This window comes from Coregonus clupeaformis, unplaced genomic scaffold, assembly GCF_020615455.1.
Source record: "Coregonus clupeaformis isolate EN_2021a unplaced genomic scaffold, ASM2061545v1 scaf0721, whole genome shotgun sequence".
Lineage (NCBI taxonomy): Eukaryota > Metazoa > Chordata > Actinopteri > Salmoniformes > Salmonidae > Coregonus > Coregonus clupeaformis.
Window position 1 is genome coordinate 35,381 of NW_025534176.1, and position 21,326 is coordinate 56,706.

General features: G+C 43.0%; 1 protein-coding gene across 1 annotated transcript in view; it reads left to right on the forward strand.

The window, feature by feature from the left end:
* LOC123485532 (heterogeneous nuclear ribonucleoprotein L-like) overlaps positions 1-21,326 on the forward strand; it is a 42,160-nt gene that overhangs the window by 4,674 nt on the left and 16,160 nt on the right. Inside the window, exons 2-5 of the mRNA XM_045216489.1 lie at positions 3,001-3,238; positions 12,294-12,379; positions 14,039-14,135; positions 14,253-14,325. Coding sequence (XP_045072424.1) covers positions 3,008-3,238; positions 12,294-12,379; positions 14,039-14,135; positions 14,253-14,325 — 487 coding nt within the window. The 5' untranslated portion in view covers positions 3,001-3,007. The remainder of the gene's footprint in view (positions 1-3,000; positions 3,239-12,293; positions 12,380-14,038; positions 14,136-14,252; positions 14,326-21,326) is intronic.

Consider the following 21,326-nt stretch of genomic DNA (forward strand, 5'->3'; position numbering starts at 1 on the left):
TGTTTCACCACAGCCTACGATCAGGATATCATCGGCGATGGGTTCAATGCCCTTGAGCCCAGCCAGTAACTCGTGCTGCTTGCGTTGGTATACCTCAGGCGCCACTGAGACACCAAACGGGAGCTTGAGCCAGCGTTTCCGACCCCAGGGGTCCAGAAGGTAGTCATGAAGCTGCTTTCTTCGTCCAGCTTGCATTGAAGGAATGCATCTCGGGCATCCACCAAGGTGAAAATCCTGGCCTTGGGAAGCTTATAGAGGACATCCTCTAGTGTCGGCATGATGTAGTGGGATCGTTTCAGTGCTTGGTTCAGATGCTTTGGGTCGATGCAGACCCTCAGCTTCTCTGGTTTTTTCACTATGACCATATTGCTGATCCAGTCAGTTGGTTCAGTCACAGATGTCATGTGGCCATCGGCCTCATACTTGTCCAGCTGGGCCTTCACAGCCACTTTCATTGCAATGGGCACATTGCGAGGAGCACACTGGACTGGAGTAATGCTCTCATCCACTTCAAAGTGTACCTCCCCAGGCACTGATTCAACGGGCATGTTGAATACATCGTCATATCTGCTGAGTAGTTGTTCTTTGGACAGGGGTCCATGCTGGACATGATCCACAATGTGCAGGTCATTTGGTACAGTGAACTGCATCAGTCCCAGGCGTTCGCATGTAGAGCCTGAGAGGAGAGGATTTTGACTGGTTTTCACAATCTCGAACTCCAGCTTGTGTTTGCGTCCCTGAATAACACATTCGGTCTCAAAGGTGCCCATAGAGCTCATTAGTTCTCCTGAGTACAGCTTTAGTCTAGTATCGCTGGGAAATAGATGTGTGTCAGGTGCCAGATTGATTTTGTCTTTGTAGCTCATTACGTTGCATGTAGCACCCGAATCCAGTTGACATTGTTGTTGCTTGTTGTGTAATCGTAGTGTCACAAACCATTTCTTCCCTCCTGAGTGTACAGCCCCAATGGATTCATGCATGTAAATGTCACTTTCACTGTTCAGCTCTGAACATTGAGTAACATCATCAACACAGTGAATCTTGCCCTCACTCACCCTTCTTTTGCTTTTGAGACACACTTTTGCAAAGTGATTATTAGTTCCACAAGCTCTGCATGGTTTTCCATAGGCCGGGCAGTGCTCTTTGCCACGTGTGTGTGTATTCCCACAGTATTTACATGCTACGGGGCTCTCTGTGTTCACCGTTCGTGGTGAATTACTCTGCCTCGATTGGTTTTGTCTGAATGTCTGCCTAGCAACAGCGTGAACAGTATCAACGTCGGAGCGTGGGGTTTCCGTTTCCATTGCTCTCATTCTCATGTCAGTGACTTCAGCAGTGCGGCACATTTCGATGGCAGTTACTAATGTTAAGCCTCTCTCTCTCAGTAGACGCCGGCGCGTATTCTCATTTGCAATTCCCAGTACTATTTTGTCACGAATCAGTTCATCTTTCAATCCCCCGTATTCACAAGTGGCGGATTTCTCTCTCAAACGGGTTACAAAGTTGTGTACTGACTCACCCTCTTCCTGTTTGCAGCTTCCGAAACGAACCGCTCGTAAATTACATTTCTGGCGGGTTTGAAGTAATTCTCCAATGCATCCAATATAGCCTTTGCATCACACTGTTGTCGTGCCGTGAGGGTGAGATTGTGCCGGTAGATATGCCTGCATTCGCTGCCCATTAAACTCCTCAGAGTTGCCGCTTGTACCTCGTTGGGTTTCTCATGTAGACCGGTCGCCAGCGCATAGTCCTCGAATTCATCCCTGAAGTTGTCCCAATTAGTATTCCAGTCCCCTGTGAGAACCATGTGATTTGGTGGCGGAATGTTCGCTGCCATAGCAATGGAATAGGAGATTTCTTTGTCTTCAGTCATGGAGGTAGGTAGTGATGCTAGCTAGCCAGCTAACACGAGGTGATCAGTGTTGTGAGTAGGAAACGGCTTGTGTTCGCATATGGAACGTAACTGCGCCTATACTGTACTTAGCTACAAAAATAACAAACGTGTGTTTTCCGAGCCACTTCTGATACCATGTTTCTGTATGATATGTTGGATTAAGGAATAAAGACAGACACCAATGTTCAGTTCAATAGCCTTGTTAAGCCTTGTACAAATCCCTACGCGTGGAGTCTGGGGAACAGTCCAACTAGTCGATTACCTATCAACTAGACTCCGTAACAGGGTGTAGATGATTCGTGAATGCTGATTCTGATTGATATGATTGTTGCCAAAGGAGAGCTGTGTAAAGAGATATATTAGACGTAGGGCTTGTTGCTTACTAATTCTAAAGTTATGAGGATGATAGTATGGTTGTGGATTGTACATCAATGGATGAAGGTGTCTTCCTTTTAGGGAGTTTTTTCCTTTTGCTTGCTTTTTGGGGGGCTAGGCTGAGTTACTGTAAAGCACTTTGTGACAAAGTTTTGGGTTGTTGTTGTTGTAAAAAAGGTCATAATTTTCTTTGGATTGATTGAGAAGTAAGAACATGGATTGTTGCTTGACAATCATCAAATGTCTGTAACATGACTGAAACAAGGTTTGTTGATTGATTTATTGATTGATTTAATTGATTAGATCATTAAAAGTAGCAGCCTTCTCCAGCCGGTGACAACATTACATAAAACAGTATTAAGGATGAAAACATAGTAAAGGCTTATTTCCATTGTGGTTCTCTTTGGAAGCAAGATGACAGGTAGTTTCAAGCTAGTTTACACTATCACTGTTTTCAACAGATATTGCATGACAGTCTGATTTTTTTGTCGAGTGTCGCACAGCATCCAATAAACAGGGATAGGAAACGTTTTCTCTGTCATGAGACAAAATAATGAAACTCGCACGACAATCGTGTGCCGTATTCTATAGATGTCATCTCAGAACCCATAACTGCATTTCATGCTAGGTAGCTATCAACATTTTCTAAATTTCGTCGGTCACCAGAGATCAGCCTCGATGTTGCAGTGGGTTACTAATTGTGTCTTTGTCATTGGGTCTTCCTTTGACAGCTACGTCATGATGATGCCGTTCAAGCGTCAGGCGCTGGTGGAGTTTGAAGCTATGGAGAGCGCCGACCAGTGCGTGACATGCGGCACCAACGAAGCGGTCAACATTGCCGGCCAGCAGGCCTTCTTCAACTACTCCACCAGCAAGAGGATCACGCGGCCAACTAACGCCGATGACCCCAACAGTGGCAACAAAGTCCTGCTCCTCTCCATTCAGAACCCTCTCTATCCCATCACCACTGTAAGTTCATGAACTTCATGCCAGTTCAGTGCAATGGTTGAGTTTACAATGTTGACAATAGTTTAGATCACTATGGTTTAGTTGACGATGGTTTAGTTTACAATGGTTTAGCTTTCAATAGTTTAACTTACGGTAGGCAACCCACTGGGCACAAGCTGGTTAAATCAACGTTGTTTCAACGTAATTTGTCAACATATTGTGATGTGGAATCTACGTGGAAAATACATTGGATTTGAAAAAAGTCATCAACTGTTGTTTTGAGGGGTAACATTTCAACCACAGGATTATGTCATCATGGTAACCAATTTTCAACAAAGACAAACCTTGTATAAAATATGTTGAATTTGTACCTTTGAAACAACGTCAGATCTTCAACATCCACTATAAGAAAAAAAGCAATAGGCTGGGCAGCACCTCTTACTGGACAGTTGATCTATCTACAGCTATTCCTTCGGTCTCCCATCCAGGGTTTTAACCAAGCCTTGCTTAGCCTTGATATTTGTCACTGACTATTACCATAATATAATAATATATATGCCATTTAGCAGATGCTTTTATCCAAAGTGACTTACAGTCATGTGTGCATACATTTTACATGTGGGTGGCCCTGTGGGTGGCCCAGGGAATCGAACCCACAATCCTGGCGTTTCAAGCGCCATGCACTACCAACTGGGCCATACAGGACCACTTTATTGGCGCTGCATGTCACGCACTGGTCGGCACTCTCCATGGCTTCAAACTCCACCAGCACCTGGCGCTTGAACGCCATCATCATGACATAGCTGTCAAAGGAAGACCCAATGACAAAGACACAATTAGTAACCCACTGCAACATCGAGGCTGATCTCTGGTGACCGACAAAATTTAGAAAATTTAGATAGCTAACTAGCATGAAATGTGGTTATGGGATCTAAGATTACAGCTATAGAATACGGCACACGATTGTCGTGCGAGTTTAGAGAGTCTGTCTTTACCAATTTGCTATCGTGAGAATGATTGTTGAGAAATCTCACTGTTGCTATCAAAGTCATTCCAAAGGGTAGGTTCACAGAGCAAATGAAATTTAACCATACTTTATCAATCATTCTGTATATCATCAATGATGCAATTTAGGCCTATATAGCATTTGGGAAGTAATCAACAGCTATTGTTTAAATTCAGCCAAGGATTCAACTAAAAATAGACAATAAATATAAGCCTAGGGTTTCAAGCTTTGGTTGATTTGAAATGAATAATAAATATGTTGGATTCACATCTCCATCTCAACCAAAATTAAAAGTTGAAGAATAGGTTTAATTAAAATAAAACTGAATTTAAAGTTAATTTAAAGTTTGATTTGATTTTTTAGTCCTATTCTTTAACATATATTGTTTGGTTGAAATGGAGACGTGACTCCAACATAAAGATTATTAATTTGTTGTCAAACTGGAATTGAAGCGAAACTCAGTGGCACAGATGGTGCTATCCAAGCAGAAGATGCACCTCCTTCAAAAGTAGATATTTGGTTGTGTTGACAACCAAACACAATTCAATATCACTTTTGCAATATGGTAAATAGCCTAATAACTTGTCGACAAGTTAACCAATTATATGTTGGATTCTCGTCTCCATCTCAACCAAAAATAAAAGTTAAAGAATAGGATTAAGCTAGTGGCCCAGATGGAACTATCCAAGCAGTAGATACAGTGGCTTGCGAAAGAATTCACCCCCGTTGGCATTTTTCCTATTTTGTTGCCTTACAACCTGGAATTAAATTTGATTTTGAGGGGTTTGTATCATTTGATTTACACAACATGCCTACCACTTTGAATATGCAATTATAATTTTTTTGTGAAACAAATAAGAAATAAGACAAAAAAACAGAAAACTTGTGCGTGCATAACTATTCACCCCCCCAAAGTCAATACTTTGGAGAGCCACCTTTTGCAGCAATTACAGCAGCAGGTCTCTTGGGGTATGTCTCTATAAGCTTGGCACATCTAGCCACTGGGATTGTTGCCCATTCTTCAAGGGAAAACTGCTCCAGCTCCTTCAAGTTGGATGGGTTCCGCTGGTGTACAGCAACCTTTAAGTCATACCACAGATTCTCAATTGGATTGAGGTCTGGGCTTTGACCAGGCCATTCCAAGACATTTAAATGTTTCCCCTTAAACCACTCAAGTGTTGCTTTAGCAGTATGCTTAGGGTCATTGTCCTGCTGAAGGTGAACCTCCGTCCGAGTCTCAAATCTCTGGAAGACTGAAACAGGTTTCCCTCAAGAATTTCCCTGTATTTAGCGCCATCCATCATTCCTTCAATTCTGACCAGTTTCCCAGTCCCTGCCGATGAAAAACATGGTGTTCTCGGGGTGATGAGAGGTGTTGGGTTTGCGCCAGATATAGCGTTTTCCTTGATGGCCAAAAAGCTCAATATTAGTCTCATCTGACCAGAGTACCTTCTTCTCCCATATGTTTGGGGAGTCTCCCACATGCCTTTTGGCGAACACCAAACGTGTTTGCTTATTCTTTTCTTTAAGCAATGGCTTTTTTCTGGGCACTCTTCTGTAAAGCCCAGCTCTGTGGAGTGTACTGCTTAAAGTGGTCCTATGGACCAATCTCCGCTGTGGAGCTTTGCAGCTCCTTCAGGGTTATCTTTGGTCTCTTTGTTGCCTCTCTGATTAATGCCCTCCTTGCCTGGTCCGTGAGTTTTGGTGGGCGGCCCTCTCTTGCAGGTTTGTTGTGGTGCCATATTCTTTCAATTTTTTAATAATGGATTTAATGGTTCTCTGTGGGATGTTCAAAGTTTCAGCTTTTTTTTATAACCCAACCCTGATCTGTACTTCTCCACAACTTTGTCCCTGACCTGTTTGGAGAGCTCCTTGGTCTTCATGGTGCCGCTTACTTGGTGGTGCCCCTTGCTTAGTGGTGTTGCAGACTCTGGGGCCTTTCAGAACAGGTGTATACAGTGGGGGAAAAAAGTATTTAGTCAGCCACCAATTGTGCAAGTTCTCCCACTTAAAAAGATGAGAGAGGCCTGTAATTTTCATCATAGGTACACATCAACTATGACAGACAAAATGAGAAAAAAAAATCCAGAAAATCACATTGTATAATTTTTTATGAATTTATTTGCAAATTATGGTGGAAAATAAGTATTTGGTCAATAACAAAAGTTTCTCAATACTTTGTTATATACCCTCTGTTGGCAATGACACAGGTCAAACGTTTTCTGTAAGTCTTCACAAGGTTTTCACACACTGTTGCTGGTATTTTGGCCCATTCCTCCATGCAGATCTCCTCTAGAACAGTGATGTTTTGGGGCTGTCGCTGGGCAACACGGACTTTCAACTCCCTCCAAAGATTTTCTATGGGGTTGAGATCTGGAGACTGGCTAGGCCACTCCAGGACCTTGAAATGCTTCTTACGAAGCCACTCCTTCGTTGCCCGGGCGGTGTGTTTGGGATCATTGTCATGCTGAAAGACCCAGCCACGTTTCATCTTCAATGCCCTTGCTGATGGAAGGAGGTTTTCACTCAAAATCTCACGATACATGGCCCCATTCATTCTTTCCTTTACACGGATCAGTCGTCCTGGTCCCTTTGCAGAAAAACAGCCCCAAAGCATGATGTTTCCACCCCCATGCTTCACAGTAGGTATGGTGTTCTTTGGATGCAACTCAGCATTCTTTGTCCTCCAAACACGACGAGTTGAGTTTTTACCAAAAGTTCTATTTTGGTTTCATCTGATCATATGACATTCTCCCAATCCTCTTCTGGATCATCCAAATGCACTCTAGCAAACTTCAGACGGGCCTGGACATGTACTGGCTTAAGCACGGGGACACGTCTTGCACTGCAGGATTTGAGTCCCTGGCGGCGTAGTGTTACTGATGGTAGGCTTTTTACTTTGGTCCCAGCTCTCTGCAGGTCATTCACTAGGTCCCCCCGTGTGGTTCTGGGATTTTTGCTCACCGTTCTTGTGATCATTTTGACCCCACAGGGTGAGATCTTGCGTGGAGCCCCAGATCGAGGGAGATTATCAGTGGTATTGTATGTCTTCCATTTCCTAATAATTGCTCCCACAGTTGATTTCTTCAAACCAAGCTGCTTACCTATTGCAGATTCAGTCTTCCCAGCCTGGTGCAGGTCTACAATTTTGTTTCTGGTGTCCTTTGACAGCTCTTTGGTCTTGGCCATAGTGGAGTTTGGAGTGTGACTGTTTGAGGTTGTGGACAGGTGTTTTTTATACTGATAACAAGTTCACACAGGTGCCATTAATACAGGTAATGAGTGGGGGACAGAGGAGTCTCTTAAAGAAGAAGTTACAGGTCTGTGAGAGCCAGAAATCTTGCTTGTTTGTAGGTGACCAAATACTTATTTTCCACCATAATTTGCAAATAAATTCATTAAAAATCCTACAATGTGATTTTCTGGGAAAAAAATTCTCCATTTGTCTGTCATAGTTGACTTGTACCTATGATGAATATTACAGGCCTCTCTCATCTTTTAAGTGGGAGAACTTGCACAATTGGTGGCTGACTAAATACTTTTTTTCCCCACTGTATATACTGAGATTATGTGACAGATCATGTGACACTTAGATTGCACACAGATGGACTTTATTTAACTAATTATGTGACTTCTGAAGGTAATTGGTTGCACCATATCTTATTTAGGGGCTTCATAGCAAAGGGGGTGAATACAGACAGTGGGGGAAAAAAGTATTTAGTCAGCCACCAATTGTGCAAGTTCTCCCACTTAAAAAGATGAGAGAGGCCTGTAATATTCATCATAGGTACACGTCAACTATGACAGACAAAATGAGGGAAAAAAATCCAGAAAATCACATTGTAGGATTTTTAATGAATTTATTTGCAAATTATGGTGGAAAATAAGTATTTGGTCAATAACAAAAGTTTCTCAATACTTTGTTATATACCCTTTGTTGGCAATGACACAGGTCAAACGTTTTCTGTAAGTCTTCACAAGGTTTTCACACACTGTTGCTGGTATTTTGGCCCATTCCTCCATGCAGATCTCCTCTAGAGCAGTGATGTTTTGGGGCTGTCGCTGGGCAACACAGACTTTCAACTCCCTCCAAAGATTTTCTATGGGGTTGAGATCTGGAGACTGGCTAGGCCACTCCAGGACCTTGAAATGCTTCTTACGAAGCCACTCCTTCGTTGCCCGGACGGTGTGTTTGGGATCATTGTCATGCTGAAAGACCCAGCCACGTTTCATCTTCAATGCCCTTGCTGATGGAAGGAGGTTTTCACTCAAAATCTCACGATACATGGCCCCATTCATTCTTTCCTTTACACGGATCAGTCGTCCTGGTCCCTTTGCAGAAAAACAGCCCCAAAGCATGATGTTTCCACCCCCATGCTTCACAGTAGGTATGGTGTTCTTTGGATGCAACTCAGTATTCTTTGTCCTCCAAACACGACGAGTTGAGTTTTTACCAAAATGTTATATTTCGGTTTCATCTGACATTCTCCCAATCCTCTTCTGGATCATCCAAATGCACTCTAGCAAACTTCAGACGGGCCTGGACATGTACTGGCTTAAGCAGGGGGACACGTCTGGCACTGCAGGATTTGAGTCCCTGGCGGCGTAGTGTGTTACTGATGGTAGGCTTTGTTACTTTGGTCCCAGCTCTCTGCAGGTCATTCACTAGGTCCCCCCGTGTAGTTCTGGGATTTTTGCTCACCGTTCTTGTGATCATTTTGACCCCACAGGGTGAGATCTTGCGTGGAGCCCCAGATCGAGGGAGATTATCAGTGGTCTTGTATGTCTTCCATTTCCTAATAATTGCTCCCACAGTTGATTTCTTCAAACCAAGCTGCTTACCTATTGCTGATTCAGTCTTCCCAGCCTGGTGCAGGTCTACAATTTTGTTTCTGGTGTCCTTTGACAGCTCTTTGGTCTTGGCCATAGTGGTGTTTGGAGTGTGACTGTTTGAGGTTGTGGACAGGTGTCTTTTATACTGATAACAAGTTCAAACAGGTGCCATTAATACAGGTAACGAGTGGAGGACAGAGGAGCCTCTTAAAGAAGAAGCTACAGGTCTGTGAGAGCCAGAAATCTTGCTTGTTTGTAGGTGACCAAATACTTATTTTCCACCATAATTTGCAAATAAATTCATTAAAAATCCTACAATGTGATTTTCTGGAGAAAAAAAATCTCAATTTGTCTGTCATAGTTGACGTGTACCTATGATGAAAATTACAGGCCTCTCTCATCTTTTTAAGTGGGAGAACTTGCACAATTGGTGGCTGACTAAATACTTTTTTCCCCCACTCTATGCACACACCATTTTTCCTTTATATATATTTTTTACTTTTTTGAAACAAGTTATTTTTTAAATTTCACTTCACCAATTTGGACTATTTTGTGTATGTCCATTACATGAAATCCAAATAAAAATCCATATAAATTACAGGTTGTAATGCAACAAAATAGGAAATACGCCAAAGAGGATGAATAATTTTTAGGGAAAAAGTATTTGATCCCCTGCTGATTTTGTACGTTTGCCCACTGACAAAGAAATGATCAGTCTATCATTTTAATGGTAGGTTTATTTGAACAGTGAGAGACAGAATAACAACAACAACAAAAAATCCAGAAAAACGCATGTCAAAAATGTTATAAATTGATTTGCATTTTAATGAGGGAAATAAGTATTTGACCCCCTCTCAATCAGAAAGATTTCTGGCTCCCAGATGTCTTTTATACAGGTAACGAGCTGAGATTAGGAGCACACTCTTAAAGGGAGTGCTCCTAATCTCAGCTTGTTACCTGTATAAAACACACCTGTCCACAGAAGCTATCAATCAATCAGATTCCAAACTCTCCACCATGGCCAAGATCAAAGAGCTCTCCAAGGATGTCAGGGCCAAAGTTGTAGACCTACACAATGCTGGAATGGGCTACAAGACCATCGCCAAGCAGCGATTATTCGCAAATGGAAGAAACACAAAAGAAAACTGTCAATCTCCCTCTGCCTGGGGCTCCATGCAAGATCTTACCTCGTGGAGTTGCAATGATCATGAGAACGGTGAGGAATCAGCCCAGAAGTACACGGGAGGATCTTGTCAATGATCTCAAGGCAGCTGGGACCATAGTCACCAAGACTGAAATCCTGCAGCGCCCGCAAGGTCCCTTTGCTCAAGAAAGCACATATACATGCCCGTCTGAAGTTTGCCAATGAACATCTGAATGATTCAGAGGAGAACTGGGTGAAAGTGTTGTGGTCAGATGAGACCAAAATGGAGCTCTTTGGCATCAACCCAACTCGCCGTGTTTGGAGGAGGAGGAATGCTGCCTATGACCCCAAGAACACCATCCCCACCGTCAAACATGGAGGTGGAAACATTATGCTTTGGGGTGTTTTTTCTGCTAAGGGGACAGGACAACTTCACCGCATCAAAGGGACGATGGACGGGGCCATGTACCGTCAAATCTTGGGTGAGAACCTCCTTCCCTCAGCCAAGGCATTGAAAATGGGTCGTGGATGGGTATTCCTGCATGACAATGACCCAAAACACACGGCCAAGGCAACAAAGGAGTGGCTCAAGAAGAAGCACATTAAGGTCCTGGAGTGGCCTAGCCAGTCTCCAGACCTTAATCCCATAGAAAATCTGTGGAGGGAGCTGAAGGTTCAAGTTGCCAAACGTCAGCCTCGAAACCTTAATGACTTGGAGAAGATCTGCAAAGAGGAGTGGGACAAAATCCCTCCTGAGATGTGTGCAAACCTGGTGGCCAACTACAAGAAATGTCTGACCTCTGTGATTGCCAACAAGGGTTTTTCCACCAAGTACTAAGTCATGTTTTGCAGAGGGGTCAAATACTTATTTCCCTCATTAAAATGCAAATCAATTTATAAAATTTTTGACATGCGTTCTTCTGGATTTTTTTGTTGTTATTCTGTCTCTCACTGTTCAAATAAACTTACCATTAAAATTATAGACTGATAATTTCTTTGTCAGTGGGCAAACGTACAAAATCAGCAGGGGATCAAATACTTTTTTCCCTCACTGTACATATCCTTTAAATGTTGATATTTGGTTGCGTTGTCAACCAAACACAATTCAATATTGCTTTTGTAAGACAGTAAATAGCATAATGTTAAGGCTATCTTACAAACTAATATAACAGTATTTATTCAACCTTAAAATGAGTAACACATCCATGGCTACATTTTGAGGTTACTGTAACAATAAATGTTTTCTTATGTAATCATAGAAAGCGTTCAGGGTCGCAGGTCTGTAGAAATCTTTGCAATTGCAATAATAATCTTTACAAAATCTCAAACGGCATTGATCATTTCCACCATGTACTTTAATGTAATCTCAGGTAACTGCAATCCAGGTCATGTGATTGTGCTATTAGATCAAGCACAGTGATAACACATTAAGTTGTTGTATCTAAATAAACCAAATATCTGACATTGTATTCCCATTTGATCTTTGGTGTGCTTTTAAATGGTGGAAAGCGCAGTGATAACACATTTAGGTGAAAACTAAACCAAAAATCTGACATTGATTTTCCATTGGAATTTGGTTGTGCTTTTAGATGGTTGAAAGCATAGTGATAACACATTGGGAATTCAACAAACTTTTGTCTGTCTTTTTGAGTGGGTGAAAATAGGTTGGAACCACATTGATCAATGTATCTACCAAATATGACCCAATTCTCCACGTTGAAATGCCCAGTGGGGCATTTACAATGGTGTTGCTTACGATGACTTAGTGTACAACGATTTAGCTTGGATTTCCCGAAAGCCTTGTAGCTAATGTGGCATGTTATTTATCTCAACAACCCAGCTGCTCAGCCACAAGAGAGTAACGTAAAGTCTAAAATGTATGTTTAATTGACAGCCAATCTTCTATCCATGAACAAATATAATCAAAAGAAGCAATAATAAATACTCTTCTACTTGTGGTGTTGGTCTGGGTCATCGAGGAAAATACCACATGAACTACTAAGCTTTCAGGAAACTCACCCCTGAATTGTTACTTATTATTGTGTTAATTATGGCATTAGTCAGAACCCAGTCATTGCTCTTCTGTCTTCTAGGATGTTCTATACACAGTCTGCAATCCCATAGGCAACGTGCTGCGAATTGTCATCTTCAAACGCAATGGAATCCAGGCCATGGTGGAATATCCTTTCTGGAGTCAAGCTGGGCTACTGCAGGCATGTGTGCGTGCGTGTGTGTGTGTCCTGTAGATGCATGTCTATGTGTGTGGATTCAGGAGTCTGTCTGTATGAGTGATTTTCACAAACAAACACAAACAAACACACACACACACTCAGGCTGTAAAAAGGTTCAGAATGTCGGAAGCAGTGTGTGTGTGTGTGTGTGCGTGTGTATGAGTGTGTGTGTGTGTGTGTGTGTGTGTGTATGAGTGTGTGTGTGTGTGTCTATTATGGTTTGCACACCTCCAGTATGTGTAGTGGGTTAGAGGCCCTATTTTAACATACTCTTCATTACGCAAGCCTTATATCAGATTAACAACCTATGTAATAATTAGCATGTTGTAGGCCAGTCCGTGCATGCACTTCTGGAGTGTGAACCACATTTGTGTTCAGTTTAGGTATTTTCTTGGAAAAAATAATCAACAATGGGAAGTACTTTTTAATTGATATAATGAAGTACTGATAAACCTAGTTCATAGTAATTTGATAACTAATTCCCATATTGTTCCCTTATTTATAGTCACATTGTAACACAATGGGCCTCTGTTTATATTTACTGTCTAGCATTATAAGACATTTCACTTTGTCCCCAAGTTGGCTCATTATGTAGATCATGTACAGCTATCAGTCTCTACAGTTTATTGCTAATGGTACCACCAGGAGCAGAGATTGGCCAATGGAAACTCAGGAGACAAGGGATTGTGTCACTGTTGTGTCAGGTTTGGGTTTTATGGGAGATGGATGCTTAAATCCCCTGTTTTATTGCCACTGGGATGTGGTTGCTATGGCAATGGGGGTTTCTAAGGCACTCTGTGTTGTATGTGTGTTTGATCTGATCTGTGGTGTGTTCCAATGGGTGTACCATCACATACTGTATTTGATCATATAATATTTTAAGACATAGGCTCAAGAAGCGAGAAATAGAAGACAATTTGGCCCACCTCGATTAGATTTCAATTCTATTATATTAGCACAACCATTTTGGACCTTTTTATGCTGTTAGGTTTTTATAGTGATTTTACTTTTACTACCTAATTTGCATAACGATCTGCTCGTCTGCATTTTACTGGAACCAGAGCAGCTTGATAAGATTTCATGATGGTTAGAGTGACTCAGCTTATTGTAATTGTGCTTTAGAGTAGCTGTAATCAGCTCAGTCACTGCCAATAAGGTTCTAGAAAAGGGCCTTGTTCAAATACTCTTAAAATTAATCCTTCCTTCCTCCCTTCTTCAACTAATCACTGATTTGACATGAATGGATTGATGTAAGCAAGCTTTCCATTGTATTGCACCAATTACGCCATGTCAGATCAGTGATTACAAGAAAGCGAGGGAGGAAAGATTCTTTTTAGGAGGATTCGAACAGGGCCCTATTCTATTACCTAATCTGCAATTGCTGAGTTTATTACAGCTTCTATGAAGCAGAATTACATTGGGCTGAGTGACCCAAGAGTATGCAAACAGCCTTAGTCGTCTGTAGGGTGGCTTGTGGTTCTTGCTCCATCTCCTATGTTTTTGCCTTCTGGTCATTGTGATTCTACACTGATCTACTCTGTTTGCCACACAACGTTTTGAATTCCACTGAGATCCTCCCGTTTGCTCTTCCTTAATGGTGTTTCCACATTTGAAACTGTCAAAATCGCCCAGAAGGCGAAATCGGCTCTCAACGGAGCAGACATATACGCCGGCAGCTGCACCCTGAAGATCGAATACGCTCGGGTAAACACACATACTCACAAACCCACATACACACACAGTGCTCACACACACTCCACCAGCATCCCTGTGGACCCCTAACACACATGCAGCGGTGCTCTGCTCTCTCTCCCCATGCAGCCCACGCGACTCAACGTCCTCCGCAACGACAATGATAGCTGGGACTACACAAAGCCCTTTCTCGTCAGGCGAGGTACGATATCCTTCCTTCTCTGCTGTATCTCTTCCTGTACTAGGGTTGTATTCATTAGGTAGCAAACTGAAGAAAACGGACTGGAACAAGGAGAGAATACCTGGACTTGTCCTGTAAAAAACGCTCATTGTAGTTCTCTGTGGCAAAACGTTTTAAACCATTCTCAGTTGCATGCTCTAATGAATACGACATTTGTGTGTGTGCGTTGTGTGTGTCACAAATATGGTGAGCAGAGCAACCCTCAAATCTGTAGCCGTGGTTGTCAAACCATTTCAAAACCCTTTCAACCTTCACACTCCTACAGACACATAATCAGCTGAAATGGGCTGTGACAAGAAATGAGTTCTGCCATTGTGGTTTTACATTCGTTCCTTAAAGAGCGGCCATGAATCTCAATTTGCCAGTTCGTCTGTTGTTTTCTCTTCAACATTAGGCCTCAGTCTTTGTCCCTGCCAAGTCTTCTTCATTGCCTAACTAAAATGAGCCAAAATAGCCTCTGTTAAAAAAAGATTTGTTCTCTTTGTTCCATCAGAGAACATTGGTTACATACATATCCTTCTGTTTTACGTATTCATAGAAATGTCAGATTTTGCTGATGATGGGCACACTGTCTGTGTACCACATCAAATCAAATCAAATCAAATTTTATTTGCCACATGCGCCGAATACAACAGGTGTAGACATTACCGTGAAATGCTTACTTACAGCCCTTAACCAACAATGCATTTATTTCTTAATAAAAAAGTAAAATAAAACAACAACAACAAAAAAGTGTTGAGAAAAAAAGAGCAGAAGTAAAATAAAATAACAGTAGAGAGGCTATATACAGGGGGGTACCCTGTGGGTAGAGTTAAAGTGACTATGCATAAATAATTAACAGAGTAGCAGCAGCGTAAAAAGATGAGGTGGGGGTGCAAATAGTCCGGGTAGCCATGATTAGCTGTTCAGGAGTCTTATGGGTGTCAGGGTTGAGTGTAGAGGTAACGTGGAATCACACGCAGGACACACAGAGGTTCGAAACAGATGTCTTTAGTGAAGTCCAAGGAAACAAGCCAACCACGGCAACAGGCCACAGGCGAACAATTACGCACACTGGTAAGTACCAAAAATAAAAGCGCACAACGTGCGGGACTCTCTCTAACTAAAACGAATACAGAGAGAACAGAACAACGAACTAATACAACACATGACATCGAACAATTACACACAACACCTGACCAAACACAAGAGAACTAAATAGGACGCATAATGAACACTAACAAGGAACAGGTGTAACAAACAGACAAAACCAATCAAACATAGAAACATAGAACGGTGGCAGCTAGTACTCCGGAGACGACGACCGCCGAAGCCTGCCCGAACAAGGAGAAGGAGCAGCCTCGGCCGAAACCGTGACAATGGGTTGGGCGTAGAAGCTGTTGAGAAGCCTTTTGGACCTAGACTTGGCGCTCCGGTACAGCTTGCCGTGCGGTAGCAGAGAGAACAGTCTATGACTAGGGTGGCTGGAGTCTTTGATAATTTTGAGGGCCTTCCTCTGATACCGCCTGGTATAGAGGTCCTGGATGGCAGGAAGCTTGGCCCCAGTGATGTACTGGGCCGTACGCACTACCCTCTGTAGTGCCTTGCGGTCGGAGGCCGAGCAGTTGCCATACCAGGCGATGATGCAACCAGTCAGGATGCTCTCGATGGTGCAGCTGTATAACTTTTTGAGGATCTGAGGACCCATGCCAAATCTTTTCAGTCTCCTGAGGGGGAATAGGCTTTGTCGTGCCCTCTTCACGACTGTCTTGGTGTGTTTGGACCATGATAGTTTGTTGGTGATGTGGACACCAAGGAACTTGAAACTCTCAACCTGTTCCACTACAGCCCCGTCGATGAGAATGGGGGCGTGCTCAGTCCTCTTTTTTTCCCTGTAGTCCACAATCATCTCCTTTGTCTTGGTCACGTTGAGGGAGAGGTTGTTATTCTGGCACCACACGGCCAGGTCTCTGACCTCCTCCCTATAGGCTGTCTCATCGTTGTCGGTGATCAGGCCTACCACTGTTGTGTCGTCGGCAAACTTAATGATGGTGTTGGAGTCATGCCTGGCCATGCAGTCATGGGTGAACAGGGAGTACAGGAGGGGACTGAGCACACACCCCTGAGGGGCCCCCGTGTTGAGGATCAGTGTGGCAGATGTGTTGTTACCTACCCTTACCACCTGGGGGTGGCCCGTCAGGAAGTCCAGGATCCAGTTGCAGAGGGAGGTGTTTAGTCCCAGGATCCTTAGCTTAGTGATGAGCTTTGAGGGCACTATGGTGTTGAACGCTGAGCTGTAGTCAATGAATAGCATTCTCACATAGGTGTTCCTCTTGTCCAGGTGGGAAAGGGCAGTGTGGAGTGCAATAGAGATTGCGTCATCTGTGGATCTGTTGGGGCGGTATGCAAATTGGAGTGGGTCTAGGGTTTCTGGGATAATGGTGTTGATGTGAGCCATGACCAGCCTTTCAAAGCACTTCATGGCTACAGACGTCAGTGCTACGGGTCGGTAGTCATTACATTTAGGCAGGTTATCTTAGTGTCCTTGGGCACGGGGACTATGGTGGTCTGCTTGAAACATGTTGGTATTACAGACTCAGTCAGGGACATGTTGAAAATGTCGGTGAAGACACTTGCCAGTTGGTCAGCACATGCTTGGAGTACACGTCCTGGTAATCCGTCTGGCCCTGCGGCCTTGTGAATGTTGACCAGTTTAAAAGTCTTACTCACATCGTCTACGGAGAGTGTGATCACATAGTCATCCGGAACAGCTGGTGCTCTCATGCATGCTTCAGTGTTGCTTGCCTCGAAGCGAGCATAGAAGTGGTTTGGCTCGTCTGGTAGGCTTATGTCACTGGGCAGCTCGCGGCTGTGCTTCCCTTTGTAATAATAATATAATAATATGCCATTTAGCAGATGCTTTTATCCAAAGCGACTTACAGTCATGCGTGCATACATTTTTGTGCATGGGTGGTCCCGGGGATTGAACCTACTACCCTGGCGTTACAAGCACCGTGCTCTACCAGCTGAGCTACAGAGGACCACTTTGTAGTCTGTAATAGTTTTCAAGCCCTGCCACATCCGACGAGCGTCAGAGCCGGTGTAGTACGATTCAATCTTAGTCCTGTATTGACTCTTTGCCTGTTTGATGGTTCGTCTGAGGGCATAGCGGGAATTCTTATAAGCGTCCGGGTTAGAGTCCCGCTCCTTGAAAGCGGCAGCTCTACCCTTTAGCTCAGTGCGGATGTTGCCTGTAATCCATGGCTTCTGGTTGGGGAATGTACGTACGGTCACTGTGGGGATGACGTCATCGATGCACTTATTGATGAAGCCAGTGACTGATGTGGTGTACTCCTCAATGCTATCTGAAGAATCCCGGAACATGTTCCAGTCTGTGCTAGCAAAACAGTCCTGTAGCTTAGCATCTGTGTCATCTGACCACTTTTTTATTAACTGAGTCACTGGTGCTTCCTGCTTTAGTTTTTGCTTATAAGCAGGAATCAGGAGGATAGAGTTATGGTCAGTTTGCCAAATGGAGGGCGAGGGAGAGCTTTGTATGCGTCTCTGTGTGTGGAGTAAAGGTGGTCTAGAGTTTTTTTTTCCTCTGGTTGCACATATAACATGCTGGTAGAAATTAGGTAGAACGGATTTAAATTTCCCTGCATTAAAGTCCCCGGCCACTAGGAGCGCTGCCTAGTGTTGTAGCTTGCTGTTACTTTAGCGCCCCCTACTGCTCAGTGCTGCAGGTCAGAGTGGGTACGGCCCAGTCGTCACTGTCTAGTACAGGGTTTCCCAAACTCGGTCCTGGGCCCGGGTGTACATTTTGATTTTTGCCCTAGTACTACACAGCTGATTCAAATACCCAACTCATCATCAAGCTTTGATTATTTGAATCAGCTGTGTAGTGCTAGGGCAAAAACTAAAATGTGCACCCAGGGGGGGCCCTAGGACCGAGTTTGGGAAACCCTGTTCTAGTAGTACCTTCACTTAATAATCACTAATTGTATTTTATCCACTAACCTCAATCTTATATTATCCAGATGTGTTTACATACTTAGTTAGGAAGAGAGACATCTGATTGAATCAAGTCCTGATGGTGTATACATACTCTAAGAAGCAAATAAATATTTTATTGCAACCAATCAATCCCTTTTTACATCAGCAGTTGTCACAAAGTGCTATACAGATACCCAGCCTTAAACTCCAAAGAGCAAGCAATGCAGATGTAGAAGCACAGTGGCTAGGAAAAACTCCTAGAAAGGAAGGAACTGAGGAAAAAACCTAGAGAGGAACAGGCTCTGAGGGGTGGCCAGTCCTCATCTGCCTGTGCCGGGTGGGGATTATAACAGTACATGGTCAATTAGGCCAGATCGTTCTTCAAGACATTCATAGATGACCAGCAGGGTCAACAGTTTAACACCTCAGGAGTAAATGTCAGTTGGCTTTTCATAGCCGAGAAAGGATTCAAGTATCTGTGAAAACAGATAAATAACAGATACAGTGGGGCAAAAAAGTATTTAGTCAGCCACTATTTGTGCAAGTTCTCCCACTTAAAAAGATGAGAGAGGCCTGTAATTTTCATCATAGGTACACGTCAACTATGAAAGACAAATTGAGAAAAAAAAATCCAGAAAATCACATTGTGGATTTTTTATGAATTTATTTGCAAATTATGGTGGAAAATAAGTATTTGGTCACCTACAAACAAGCAAGATTTCTGGCTCTCACAGACCTGTAACTTCTTCTTTAAGAGGCTCCTCTGTCCTCCACTCGTTACCTGTATTAATGGCATCTGTTTGAACTTGTTATCAGTATAAAAGACACCTGTCCACAACCTCAAACAGTCACACTCCAAACTCCACTATGGCCAAGACCAAAGAGCTGACAAAGGACACCAGAAACAAAATTGTAGACCTGCACCAGGCTGGGAAGACTGAATCTGCAATAGGTAAGCAGCTTGGTTTGAAGAAATCAACTGTGGGAGCAATTATTAGGAAATGGAAGACATACAAGACCACTGATAATCTCCCTCGATCTGGGGCTCCACGCAAGATCTCACCCCGTAGGGTCAAAATGATCACAAGAACGGTGAGCAAAAATCCCAGAACCACACGGGGGGACCTAGTGAATGACCTGCAGAGAGCTGGGACCAAAGTAACAAAGCCTACCATCAGTAACACACTACGCCGCCAGGGACTCAAATCCTGCAGTGCAAGACGTGTCCGCCTGCTTAAGCCAGTAAATGTCCAGGCCTGTCTGAAGTTTGCTAGAGTGCATTTGGATGATCCAGAAGAGGATTGGGAGAATGCCATATGGTCAGATGAAACCAAAATAGAACTTTTTGGTAAAAACTCAACTCGTCGTGTTTGGAGGACAAAGAATGCTGAGTTGCATCCAAAGAACACCATACCTACTGTGAAGTATGGGGGTGGAAACATCATGCTTTGGGGCTGTTTTTTTCTGCAAAGGGACCAGGACGACTGATCCGTGTAAAGGAACGAATGAATGGGGCCATGTATCGTGAGATTTTGAGTGAAAACCTCCTTCCATCAGCAAGGGCATTGAAGATGAAACGTGGCTGGGTCTTTCAGCATGACAATGATCCCAAACACACCGCCCGGGCAATGAAGGAGTGGCTTCGTAAGAAGCATTTCAAGGTCCTGGAGTGGCCTAGCCAGTCTCCTGATCTCAACCCCATAGAAAATCTTTGGAGGGAGTTGAAAGTCTGTGTTGCCCAGCGACAGCCCCCAAAACATCACTGCTCTAGAGGAGATCTGCATGGAGGAATGGGCCAAAATACCAGCAACAGTGTGTGAAAACCTTGTGAAGACTTACAGAAAACGTTTGACCTGTATCATTGCCAACAAAGTGTATATAACAAAGTATTGAGAAACTTTTGTTATTGACCAAATACTTATTTTCCACCATAATTTGCAAATAAATTCATTAAAAATCCCACAATGTGATTTTCTGGATTTTTTTTTCTCATTTTGTCTGTCATAGTTGACGTGTACCTATGATGAAAATTACAGGCCTCTCTCATCTTTTTAAGTGGGAGAACTTGCACAATTGGTGGCTGACTAAATACTTTTTTTCCCCACTGTATATTCATAGTCGCACGTTTCGTCACAATATTGTTTAGAATGTATGTTTTAGGACTGATGCCCAGCTGAGCATTCTACTCAATGGATGCTGATTTTGTCTAAAGTGCATTACTGTAGCTTTGAAACCCGATGTCATTTCAAAAGGAGGCAAATCATTTGTAGGACAAGCTTTTGTCATCATTGGGATGTCGCCAGATTTACTTTAGATACAGTAAAACTTTAGCTAGCTAGCTTGCTAAGATTGAGGGGAGAGCATTGGCATTTTAGCTAGCTAACATTAGCATTGCTAGTTATTTCTGACAAAGTTTTCTAGCTGATGGCAAAATTGCCATCTCTCTAAAATAAACTTGACGACAATGATGGCAAAGTTGTTTTGTACAAATTAGTTGTCTACTTTAGCAATGTCATCGTATTTCCAGGTCACTATAGTGTACATTTGACGAAACAGTCATTAGCCTCCCTTCAGAAAAACTGAGCATTAAAAATCAGACATCAATATGCTGCAGCATTTGTAGAACGTTCGTTGATAACAATGGCAACAACACGACCGAGTGACAGAGGTGCAAAAATGAATATGCCTCCACTTCTATCAGTCTGTCCTTGAACATTGGATGTTTTTATCTAATACAGCCAGTCTTTGAAAAATAAAAGCATTCATCCCTTTGCCGTGGCCATGGTAGCCTACATTGCATGGTACAAATGCTGACACAAAATATTGAAATACAATAAGCAAGCTCAAACCCTTGGATTTGTCAGTGTTGAGTAGATCCAGAGAATAAAGCAACATGGATGAAAGGGCTATTGCTAATCCCCCCCCCTTTAATCTTTCATTTTGTCATCTATCTATCTTACTACTCAATTGGTAAAAATATTATAGAA